This window comes from Sinocyclocheilus anshuiensis, unplaced genomic scaffold, assembly GCF_001515605.1.
Source record: "Sinocyclocheilus anshuiensis isolate Anshui unplaced genomic scaffold, SAMN03320099.WGS_v1.1 scaffold928, whole genome shotgun sequence".
Classification (NCBI taxonomy): Eukaryota; Metazoa; Chordata; class Actinopteri; order Cypriniformes; family Cyprinidae; genus Sinocyclocheilus; species Sinocyclocheilus anshuiensis.
Window position 1 is genome coordinate 1,713,280 of NW_015552531.1, and position 12,841 is coordinate 1,726,120.

The window sequence follows — 12,841 nt, forward strand, 5'->3', positions numbered from 1 at the left end:
TTTCCCATCTGATAGATTTGCTTAAGGATGACCTGAAAGCTTCAATTGAATGTGCAAAGCTCATTGTGAAAACCGAAGGACTAAAATCATGGCAAGTATTCATTGCATATATCCTTGGGCACAACTGACAAAGCTTATTTTGTCACATTAGCAAAGTTTGCTCGTCCCTTTAGAGATTCGGCCTCAAGCTCTGTCTATCATTGCATTATATCTAAATGTATTGATCTGACATGCATGTGCATTTTTGACATAATGCTAACGTTGATCTTTGTGTCTGCAGGGACAGCTGGGATAGTTACTGTAATGGGCGCAATATGTCACGCTGGGTGAAAGGTTGTGAGTAGCGCTAATAAGGCCTTGATTGCCTGCAGGAGCTTTAATTAGCTATAATGCCCTCAGATTATGTGCTAATGCATTTAAACTCTTGGTTGATATGACTTTTAAAAACTAAAAGATATTGTCATTATTAACATTTGTAACCTTGATCTTGAGATGTCAATTAAAAATCCTTCCCAAATTGTTAATAATTTGTGCTTTGCAGTGCTTTACAATCTCACTTTTGGCTAAAGCTTATGCAGCAGCAAATTGTGACAGGTAGTTTGTTTGATACTAGATAGTAGCGGTGGGCTTTTATTTAAATTGCTTTTATTAAAAATGGAATAATCTGTAATTGAAAACCCATATTGATTGAAGAGTACTCTGAATATTGGACACGTCTCCCTCAATGTCTACGCTGATTTATGTATCCTACATCCAATTTCAGGTGAATTAAATAAAACTGTATGAATTGTGGACACATACATATCACTGTTTAAAAAAAATCTCTGAAATTCATGGTCGAAAAATAGCAGCTGTATTTGCCAGAACTTAAAAAAATTCGGTAGAATTTTGGGTTTTACAGATTGAACTGAGACAAAATTTATGGTTAAAAACAACATATAGCCTATTTCACTAACTGATATAATATTTATATACCTTACAAATTTTGTACCTTTATAAAACTACCAAGAAACAAATTAAGAAAGCCCTGTAGAAACCCTAAGGAATAAGAAAAAGCTTATGGTTTTTCACTGTAAACTAGGGTGATATGTTATTTTTCACTTCCAAAAACTCTAAATTTGTGTTGAAACAATTTTCACTCAGAAATTGCTAGTAAATTGCACAAATAATTACAAAGAAACATAAGTAACACATTGAATTAAATGTGAAATTTTGAAGTAAAAAGACTAAAATAGTAGGCTAATTTCTTGTAAAAGGTACTCCGATAATCTGTTTTATCTACAATGAAAAATCATTTTTACAGTGTACTAAATATTGTTAGGCTGAGAATATAATTTGTAATGCAAGTGTCATGCACACAAATACAAATCCATTATGGTAACACACAACACTTTATAATACAATATTAATATTAATTTAGCAACATACTGTACGATGTAACATAAACCCATAATGTAACTAAATAGAAAAATCTAAGAACGTTTTTAACCATAAACTAAGATGACTTGCTTTTCACTTCCAAAAACTAAATTGAACAGTATTTTACAGCAAAATTCAAGGTTTAATTTATCACAGTATTTCCACAGTATATGTGACCCTGGACCACAAAACCAGTCATAAGGGTCACTTTTTCGAAATTTTAGATGTATACATCATCTGAAAGCTGAATAAATACGCTTTCCACTGATGTACGGTTTGTTAGGAAAGGACAATATTTGGCTGAGATACAACTATTTGAAAATCTGGAATCTGAGGGTGCAAAAAAAAAATCTAAATATTGAGAAAATCGCCTTTAAATTTGTCCAAGAGATGTTGATCAAAAATTAAGTTTGAATATATTTACAGTAGGAAATTTACAAAATATCTTCATGGAACATGATCTTTACTTAATATCTTAATGATTTTTGGCATAAAAGAACAATCGATTATTTTGACCCATACAATGTATTTTTGGCTATTGCTACAAATATACCCCAGTGACTTAAGACTGCTTTTGTGGTCCAGGGTCACATATAGTAAGCATTTTGTGTTTGTTTTACCACAACATTTTTACACTCTTTAACATTAAATTGATTAATGAAGTCCATCCATCATTTTAAAACCCCACCTTAGTGCAATTATATATACTGATTATCATTGCCATAACGCCATTGATTAGTATTTGATGTCTTTGACATTTAGAAGACAGCTGATTTCCAGCTTGCGGGATGGGGTGAGGGTGAACCTCCCCATTTCCATCACTAACTAACCATATTCCAGTTCTAATAGAGCGATGAAGAGCTGTTTGGATCTTGGTCGGGTGGAGAATGAGATGCTTGTTGTGTTGTGTATCTCTAATAGGCTAAAATCACCCCCCTCTCCAGATGGGAAAGGGTTTGTTTCTTTAATTCTACCCTGTGCCTCCAGAGTAGTGATTACAGTCATATCTATAATTACCAGATCCTGAGTGTGTGACGCGAGTTCTCCTGTCGAAGCAGAGGACTGATTAGTTTAATTGACTCCGTAATCAGCAGTGTGCTTTAAAGACTATGCTGTCACTAATTGTAGGCCAGGGTAAATCGCATACAAAGTACCACATCTTTTCGGTGTTAATGCGGTCCAGTTCATTTGTCTTATGTCTGGCTCCAACTCTGCCTGCCAGCTGGACCCCCTGAAAGCTTTCTGATCACGTGTCTATTTAAATTCATGGCCACAACCGTGTTTCTCATAAACAAATACAAATGGTGTAATTGCCAGTAGGACATCTGTAGAAATGAGCTTTGATCCGTGTGTGTAAGGCATTTTTTCTTGCAAAAGAAACTTGCAAAAGTGTTTGAGGAGCAGAGATAAGTATGTTAATTATTTGTATGTGAATACAAGATAATACTGTTCATATTCAATATCTGCTAATCACACTGAGAGTTGTTTATCGATTAGAACCTACGTACAGCTTTTTGGTCCGTGATGAATCACAAAACAGATTTCAAAATAAATCCAGTAACTCAAAAGACTTTTGAGTTCTTGTTTTTGTTTGTGATTAAGCATTTATGTGGTGCTACAAAGAAATGGGATGATTATAGAGCCATAAAAACATACTAAAACATCTTCACAATTAAATATTTTTAATCCATTTGTACAAGTCTAATTCCTGTCTCAAAAATATAAAAAAGTATTAACAGCACATTTTAAATTCAAACACACGATATTACCCACTCTCACAGAAACACATCTTCCTGTACAACCAGATGTCTAACTGACTAATTTCGGTATCTGATACAATATTACTATGATGCAAACCAGTTTAATACTTTTTAGCATTGATATTTTCTATATGCAGTACTATAAAAGATGATAAAATATTCACATGCGAAAAACTGCATATATAACAGTGGCAGCTTAAATCAGCTTCGCAGTCACATCATACAAAAAAATATGTAAAAAATTTTCACGAATTCCATCTTTTTTTCTTTATGACAACATCCTCATAAGCTGCAGAGCAGAACAGTTACTATATTAGCCAATGATTCTGGTCATTTAAAGAATGATCGCATATGTTTCAAAATAAATCCTATGCTACTAAATAATCAATTGTACGCACGTGAACCATCATTGGCAATACATGAGAAATGTTTGAGATTAAATAGGCCTCTCATTTCTTGAATGAGACACAAATTACTCTAATTCTCCAAAAACCTTTTGAGGCCATCTTTTTATGCTCTTTTAGTGTTTCATTTCTTTACTGTGTCACTAGCTTCAGTTTGTGTGACCCTATTCGCTGTCAGAAGGAACTCTTAATTCATAGGTGGAGGGTGAACTAACTCCAGGGTAAGGCTAAAAGCAGCCAAATGTATTAAACATCATAAACCCGTCTTTTTAGGCAAGGACCAGACATGGGTGTCATGTAGGCTAAAAAAATGTTTAATGGGCCTGAATTTGTATTTAACGTGATTACAATTTAATAAAAACATTAGAAATTGATAATTATATAACGTTTCCTTTCAACGGTTATTCAAACAGCGAGTAAATTATATATAGAAAGTGACATTATCACTAACACTGATCTATCGTGAGTTTAAGCACTCTCAAAAAAACAAAACTATCGTTATAATCACTGAAACTGTATACACTGTGAAATTAATCTCTTACTTACATTGTACGTCCATCTGTGCTTTGTTGTTTATGATGAGAGAATTCGCAAGAGTCCGGAATTCAGTCGGCGAACTCAACAACTGAATCACGCACTCAACAAAACTGATCTGTTTCAACGATGACTCATCTGAACGCCCAAGTCCCCATGGCCACGCTCTGCCTATGTCTTAATTCCTCTTTTTATGTGGTTCCCACTTGTACTTGCTTTAATTACAGTAATTTAATTGCTCACTGTGTTTGGTCCCAATTAGTATTCACCCTCCCTAAGCAGCAGTAGATTCAGGTCAGACTATCTGACTAGAAACATGAAATAGAGACGAAGGTCATGGGAGTGAACAGAAAAGTCATAGACTTAAGTAATTTGTGAGAGCACAACATATGTACAGAAATGCGATATATGTGTAACTGCTCTGCCGGTGCTGCACATTTTAGCTAGTATATTAAATCACACACTAAACTAACAACCGGGCGAGAATGTTGCCGATCAAGCAACATAGATGACAAAGCCAGAAAAAAGGGAGCTGTTTGAATCGTAGAGATGATTCTTTAAACTTCCATGCCACTGTCTATCTTTGGTGTCTTGGAGATCCAGAGAGTTGATTGGTTAACGTTCGTTTTGGTCCGTGGATTACTGTTAAAAAAATTTAAATGTATTAATAATTTAATAAATGTAATTGTTCATTAATTCTATTTAATTAATTAATAAAAAAAGAAACTAATACAGTTTTGGAATGATATGATGTTGAGTTGATGACAAAATTTTCATTTTTTTTTATGATAATATGCACCCTCTATGGGTAGATGTGTTATACTGTTATATTATAATCTCTTGATATGGGCACAGACATATGTATTGCTTGTGTGTGCATTGTGAAACCATTGTGGCCAGTTTCCCCACATGAATCTCCATGTCGCCTTTGTCATTTACATAATTTGTTGTTGAGTTTTACTGGGAAGGTTTTATGGCACAATGCATGGAAGACAGTGCATTTAAAGGTATACACAATAAGCAGACCGAAGCTAAGCAGCTGTTACGTGACTCCTCCTGGTCTTATGATAGTATTTAATCATGAGAACCAGAAGCAAACATCGTAAAACAGAGAAGCATCATCTGTTAAGGACTTAAGACGTTTTTCCAAAAGCTTTGAACTCGCTCCAGGAAGCCTTTTACTGAATAGAGCGCACTCAGTCATTGCCAGTGATTAAATGTATTGTCTCAGGATCCCCTCATCTGCCACAGTGATTGGAAATATTTGAAAAAGACATCACTCTGTGGGAGCGTCAGCCGTATAAACATAATAAATTACACAAATAAGCCACTATATAATGTCTTCCCAAGCACGGGCCGAGATGAACTGTTTCGTGCTCTATGTTGCGGGGTGAGAACAGAGGATGGAAACAGCTTGCTTCAGCAATTCCCTGCCAAATGGGATATTGATGGGAATAGAAGTCAAGTTGGACTCAGTCTCCAATGCAGTGTGACGTAATGTGGCAGGCAAACCCCTCCCCCCTACAAATATGCTAAATGCACACTATAATAAGTGTGTTGATGGTGATTAGTACGGGCTAAGCTGTTTTGCCGGGCACAGTTATAAACAGCTGAATCTAATTAATCACAGTAAAACTTCTGGGTTAGCGAGAAAAACATAGGATGGTGTCAGATCTCGGCTAGTGAGCCGAAATCCTGATTAATCAAGACGCAAAGGCTGTTAGTGAGACACTGACTTCCTGATGTGACGCAGTATTTGGATGATACTGTGCATAATAGGACAGCACATTAGCATTAGTCTGACAGCGTTTACAGTGATTTGATCCTGATGGCTCACCTCTTGCTCAACATCTGGAAACAGCACGTTCCTGAAGCTACCAGGATCAGCAAGAGGAGAGGGATGGTAGGGATAATCACATAGATTAGCAGCATACCTGGGAGAAAAAAAAAACACACTTTGACTTCCAATCCCATACAGGCATTTATTTTGAGTTGAATTCTGGGTTCAACACAAGTGAAACTCAATTGACAGCATTTGTAGTTTAATGTTGGCTACTGCAAAAATACTATTTTCACTCACCTCTTTTTTTCTGAAAAATCAAGGGTTACAGTGAGGCAATAGAAGTGAATGGGGCAATTTTTTAGGATTTAAAAGCAGAAATTTGAAAACATGATGCTTATACTTTTATAAAAAGTACTTGCAAAAAGTTACTATTCAGAAGTCTGGAATTTGTCAAATTTTTTGTTTTTGAAAGTCTCTTATGCTAACCATTGTAGTGTTTATTTAATCAAAAATACAGTAAAAATAGTAACATTGTGAAATATTATTACAATTTAACATTACTGTTTTGTATTTTGATATAGTTTATTATATAATTTTAACATTTACAGATTGGGTTCGTTCACTTCAATTTTATAGTAAGCCAGATTGCTGCTTTTTTTAAAGTAAAGGGAGAACAAGTCAAAATTGTTTTTTGTGGTAATCAACATTATGGCACAAATGCTGTTGATTGAGCTTAACTCTGAATATTCCTTTAAGAATTTAAAATCGACTGTTACTTGAGTGCCCTGGCATTACAAGTTGGGGGTTCTCATCCTGGTCAACAGGAGATGTTTTCCTCCCCTCTTGTTCTTCTGAGGAAAGATCTGAAGGGCACATTAACAGATTAGAGTCAACATATCTGTAACTCTTTAAGTCAAATGATGACGGATTTGACACCTGGCTGCTTACCAACATCAGGCCCTCCAGGCGTGTCGCTCTGCACTTTTACCAGGTAACTTTCTGCTCAGAACAACATAACAAACATTGTAAGCTAAACCACTTTAGTAGGGTGAATTCAGGTTAATCAAGTCACTTTTGACTCAAAAAGTTCACAGTGCAAATCACCTACCTGGTTCATACTTGCAGATGAAATTGTGCTTCATATTACACCTGTCATCATTCCACTGGTAAAGATACGGCCCACCAGGCCCAGCGAGAGCTGTAGGCTGGTGATACATGACCACGCAAGCTTCTCCTCCACAGGATGGTTCATCAGCATACCAATTTCTGTAGAACAGAAGTGCTCATTTTTATGGCTGTTTTTAATTCACAACCTGATGTAAATCTCTGCTTTGAACAGGCCCCAGATCAATCCCATCTCACCTAAACTGTGAGACACTTCCATCTGTCCACCTGTACAGGTTGGGACACGAGGCAAAGCTGCCAGGTTCCTGTGCCGTCTCGTCCTCCACACGTGTCAACCCGATCCAGAAGTCTCCGTCTGTGTTGCCCGACCCGCTGGAAGCACCAGTGGAAGTGAAGATGCTGAGTTCCCGCAGAAGATGTTCGATGTGCTTCTGCTCTGCTGTGTTCTCAATGCTCAGCAACGAACCGCCATCCATTTCACACGCATCCTGAGCCTCCCAGAATGCAACACGACTCGACACGTCCCTGAAGTAAGCAATCTTATAGCACGGCTCCTCAGGACTGCCCTGACACACTGTCTGACCTGAAGTCACAAAGTTAATACTGTATTTTTAGCGATTTCTTGTATAGATATATATCTTGTATAGATAGATATAGATTTGGATGTTTAAAGGATGCTCAGTTAAAATGCTTAAAAAGGCTTGCAAGCTAAGAGGGGAAAATGTATGGAATTATTATTAAATCATAAACAAAGCACTTCTATTATAGAGAACACTTAAGATACACTGATAGGCCCAGTGAAGGGAACTGTGATTAATACACAGACTGTTAAAAGTCTAATAATAACATTAGCTCTCTGCCCGGGAGGTACTTTAAATAATTGCATGGTCCAAATCTGCTATATCATCAATTTGAGTCCAGTAATGGGCCGAGTTTAACTGGGGGAAAACTGGACTCCGCATTTTCTTAACCAGCTTCCTTAGCTTTCTTCCTCAATTCCTGTCTGTGTGGCACAGTTTTACTCCTTCCAGCATGGAATGTTCTGGCAGTTCCGCTCTCCAAAACTGTCACTTTCTTGTCACCTTTGTTAAAAACCCGATCTCATCACAAAGAACTGCTCAGCTGATTTTAATTTCCCTTGGTGCATCCTTTTAGTTTACACGTGTATGACAAACCTATTTTTATATCCATCTCTCTCTTTTTTTATGCTTTCATCATCATTTTCTTTTTTATCCCATCGCTTTATTAAGAGAGAGATGTTATCAATAAAGCTAGAGACAAGCTTCAAGAATGATCTTCAAGATTAATCATCTTTGGGGAAGTGAAAACTATGAGCTGATCTGCCAGATTTTATAATAGCCTACACTTAAGAATGTTTTTGAGAGATAATTTAATTATAAAATAAAGTAGTAGAGGTGAATAAGAATGAGCACTTAAAAACATTATGAAAAATTTAGAATTTTGTTACAGCCTCTAAGATTATTTAACATCTAACAGTTATTATTTATGATTGCCACACAGAAAATCAGTTTGAGCGGGTTTGAAACAACCTGAGGACGATTAAATTATATTTGTGAACCTGGACCACAAAAGCAGTCTTAAGTCGCTGGGGTATATTTGTAGCAATAGCCAAAAATACATTGTATGGGTCAAAATGATTGATTTTTCTTTTATGCCAAAAATCATTAGGACATTAAGTAAAGATCATGTTCCATGAAGATTATTTTGTAAATTTCCTACCGTAAATATATTAAAAACTTAATTTTTTATTAGTAATATGCATTGCTAAGAACTTCATTTGGACAACTTTAAAAGTGACCCTTATGACTGGTTTTGTGGTCCAGGGTCACATTTTTGGCTGAACTGTCCCTTTAAACTTAAATATTTAAGACAGTAAAACACAATTTTACCACAAACAACTGAATATTTTGATACATATATCCTCACTGACTTAAAGAAATAAGGTGAATGAAAATAGCTTCATACTAAATAATTTGAAACTTACCACTCACAACTCTCGCGCCATGGCTGAACGAGACCAGGAAAATCAAAGCACAAAGGATTCCGACTGCCGCGCGCATCCTCACGTGTTTCACTTGAGTAGATAATGGAGTGAACTTCAAACAGACTTGTTCCAGTCAGGGGCCTTATTTAACGTTTATTCGAATGGTCTCTTCTTCATAGTGTTCAAAGACATGATTTCCACCGAGCTGGTCTGACACTCTGAAAAGCGCCTCTGAATTCTGGAGAGAGAGAGTGACGCGCGGCTGCTCCACTTCAGTATGGCAATGCTTCCCTCACGCTTGGCTGGGCTGGGCTGGGCTGTACTGCAGGTGATCGAACAGGGCGCAGATGTTCATCACCTCCTTTATTAAGTGCAACACACGTCTCAGGCTCGACCCGCGTTCTCCAGTCATAAGATGGATGATGGGGCAGGTCACAGTTTTAGTGTATAAAATGATTTAAGCGTGATTGGGTCAATGGCTGAGGTGAAAACACCCTTGGCTTGAATTATATGTATCCAATTTAGAGAACCAAAAAGACGCAGCCGAATTATTATGTCTCGGTTCATAAAGGTGGAAACAAAATTGATAATATGCAGACTTGGAGATTGTATGTCAAATTTGTCAATATAATACAGTCATGCTGCAGTATAAGCAGATGGATTTGTGTCAGTTTCATTTATGACCCATGGTATATAGACAACCTTTTAGACATTTTAGACAAGTGGCATTTTTATTTTAAGATCATTTAAAAAAAAAAATCTGTTTATAGGTTCAACAAGCCAAATTTAACTGAAAACCTTCCAAGTACCCTGGGACCTCAGTTGTCTCGAGTGATCCTGATGTAAGGTTTGATCTAATTCTTGAGTACTGGTGGGTCAACCACTTTCATAACAATACCACATTTATACAAGTTAAGGTAATTACGTTTCATGAAAAGGATAATGCATATTCATCAGATCACTAGATGGTCTTAGTCTTGATGACCCTGTTGGGGTTTATTTTGCAATATTGACCATCTGATTGTACTTCATCCTGCTTATTGCACAGCTATTGACCAAATAAATAAAGCCATAAATATTGATTTGAAATTATTTTAATATGTGAAAAGATAAAGGCCGCAAGAGATGACTTAGAACTATTGTAAAAATACAGTTTAGAAATAATTATACAACAAAATATTTGACCACAGAATGCTTCAGCTGCACAATCAGAATCAAGGATTCCAGTTTATTTACTATAAAATAATATAATTACCTATTTAGAAACAAAACAAAGTGAATTAGGATTGACAGCAAAATCATGTGAATACATAAACAGATGTATCCTGTTTCCTGTCAGACCTCCCATTAACAAAATCATCTCTTCTCAGCTGACACCCTTCATTTCAGTTATTCATCTCTCTCTACTTTTAAAAAGTTGTTTTCCTCATACAGGATCACATGGTTTCCCTGACTGCCTCTTCATGGTTCTGATTCATGAGCTGAATATCCAAGGGAGGTTTTCATATTGTCCTCAAACACGTTTCTCTGTATGATAACTAATTATGTTGTCAAAGCGAGACGTCAGCTCTGTGCATGGATTGATCCATTCATCCTGCGGCGTGGAGCCTTGCCGATCCGAAGGCTGTTAACTGAGCTGTAATATGCATCAACGCAAAAATGCTATTACTTAATTTGCGGTTCCCTATCGATTACTTATTTCCCACTGAAAATGCCATTCTGTTCCTTGAGTGTTCGATAATGACACCGAGATATTCTGTGGCACATTATCAATAAAAAGGCAGCTGCGTTATTACTAGGACCCTTGTCAGCGGAGGTATTAAGAAGATCTGGCAGGAAGCACCAGCAGCAAAGAAGAGAAAATAAATGTCAGGCAATCACGAAAAATGAGGAAGCTGAGTGCACTACTGGCCAGCTTGCAGAAAGAACGTCTTAACTGGGCCAGAGGAATGGGGTAGTGCTGATTTTGCAAGTCAGGACAATGGGCCCAGTCTGCAAGCTCTGCCAGAACATCACATAACTCTCCGCTCTCATCATCTGCTTCTCACTGTTTCTCCCCCTCTCTGTCTTGTCTTCTTTTCAGATCAGGCATCAAAGTCACACTGAGTTCATTCTATCAGTGCGCTTAATTGCCCAGAAGTAATCAGGTTTAGGGCATGAATGGTTCACATTAAAGGAATGAACTGTGCTTTCCTGCGAAAGGAGGTGGATCCAAAGGGTTCTAATGTTATTGCTTTGTGTCAACAGATGCTGCAACCTTTTTTAAGAGATTGGCTTCTAATGTATTCACGTTTTTTGTGACACTTTTACCATTCTGAGACCCCATCCTGATACACTGACACATTTTTAAGAAGTTGGTGAGTTGGAACTCTATTGGAAATCTGACTAGCAGCTGAATTTTTCAATAGAACACTTGTACTGTTCATTTGTGCCACCTTAGGATGACCTGACCTATGAACTTTGACAGCATGAACATATTTCCCCCCTTATTGTCAAGAGTACAAGCTAGTTAAAATGATGTGCCAATGGGTTGTTAAGTCTCAGAGCATATTTGGTTCCACTGAGCATTATTGTACCTAAAAATAAGCTTGATTTTAATTGAATAAATAATCCTATGAGTGGATTATTTCTGAGCAATCATAAAATGTAGATTGCTTTAGTGTCCTAAAGAAAAATCCATTGATAGCTGGTATTGACTTATTTCATCGTCTTTCCTTCTAGGTTCCTTCGAATGGAGGTCTCTAAAGAGGACAAAAGGGAAAACTCAAGCTGTGAAAAATGACATGTAGGGTGAAAGAGACCATCCCATCATGGCTCACCCCACCACAGATGTATGATGAGCCCCTCAAGCCTTCTGGGTAAATGAGAACAAGCTCTTTGCTGATTGGATTAAAGCCTACAGTTTGGTGATGTGAGATTAAGGGAACATTAAAGAGAGGGAGTGCCTGGGATCCATTTAAGAGTCTCTGTGTTCAAATCTATACGCATATACTTCCATCTCCAATAACTCGTATATCCAACCCAACTGATAATTGACCCATATCATCTTTTGCCATAATTCACTTCTGGGATATTGTAAGTGTGAGTTTGGCTTGGCTTGCATACGTATTAGTGCTCTATTATGAATGCTTCACATGGGTTGATTGGGATTGATCAGTGGTCCATACTGCTGCACAAGCCAATTAATGGCTGTCTCCTAGGGAGACTCTGGTTGGCCGAGTCGCAATAGATGTAAATGCAATTGATTGACTGTAAGAGTCTAAGTGATTTGGCCCTGTAAATCGGGCAAGCCGAGTGATGGCTGCATTTGAGAGGATTCTTTCACATACGTCACAAGAAATTGCTTCTATTCTGTTCTTTTCACCCTTCTAGGGTGTTTGTGTGCAAATTGAGGAAAGTGTAAGTGCGGTAAAATCAGCCAGGGAAAAGTACTTCTTTAACAAGCAAATCTATTTACGACCCCTCTGAGACCCGAATGGACCGGACTGCAATCTCATTCTGCTCTCCTTCATCACTTAGAGAGGTCATTGACTTCCCCAACAGCCTCCCTGTCCCAAAAGGCATTGGCTCCATGGGCTGCCATCAGCTGGTGACTGGATTCTCATACCAGAATTAATGTAATCAGTAATTGCTGGATGAGCCAGAAGGGCAGCATGAAAACACATGAAAACATGCAAATAAAAATGAGTGTATGTTAAAATGTTCATACAACACCATTCAAAAATTTAGGGTCCTATTTTTATTTTATTTTTTTATGTTTTTGAAAGAAATCTTTGCTCACCAAGGCCGCATTTATTTGATAAAAATACAG

General features: G+C 37.2%; 1 protein-coding gene across 1 annotated transcript; it reads right to left on the minus strand.

The window, feature by feature from the left end:
* Nucleotides 1-4,268: 4,268 nt before the first annotated feature.
* Nucleotides 4,269-9,490, minus strand: LOC107663633 (chondrolectin-like). The gene is made up of 7 exons (XM_016453868.1): nucleotides 9,031-9,490; nucleotides 7,263-7,608; nucleotides 7,009-7,166; nucleotides 6,849-6,899; nucleotides 6,677-6,763; nucleotides 5,955-6,051; nucleotides 4,269-4,759 (listed from the first exon to the last, which is right to left on the minus strand). Exons 1-7 carry the CDS (start codon nucleotides 9,104-9,106, stop codon nucleotides 4,675-4,677), a joined length of 900 nt encoding a protein of 299 aa, XP_016309354.1. The 5' UTR covers nucleotides 9,107-9,490; the 3' UTR covers nucleotides 4,269-4,674.
* Nucleotides 9,491-12,841: the final 3,351 nt, after the last annotated feature.

Coding starts and splice junctions, on each gene's coding strand:
- LOC107663633 (XM_016453868.1), bottom strand. CDS start 9,106: ATGCGCGCGGCAGTCGGAATCCTTTGTGCTTTGATTTTCCTGGTCTCG. Junction 7,609..9,030: donor TGGCGCGAGAGTTGTGAGTG/GTAAGTTTCAAA, acceptor TTGTGACTTCAG/GTCAGACAGTGTGTCAGGGC. Junction 6,052..6,676: donor TGTAATGCCAGGGCACTCAA/GTAACAGTCGAT, acceptor TTTTTCTCCCAG/GTATGCTGCTAATCTATGTG.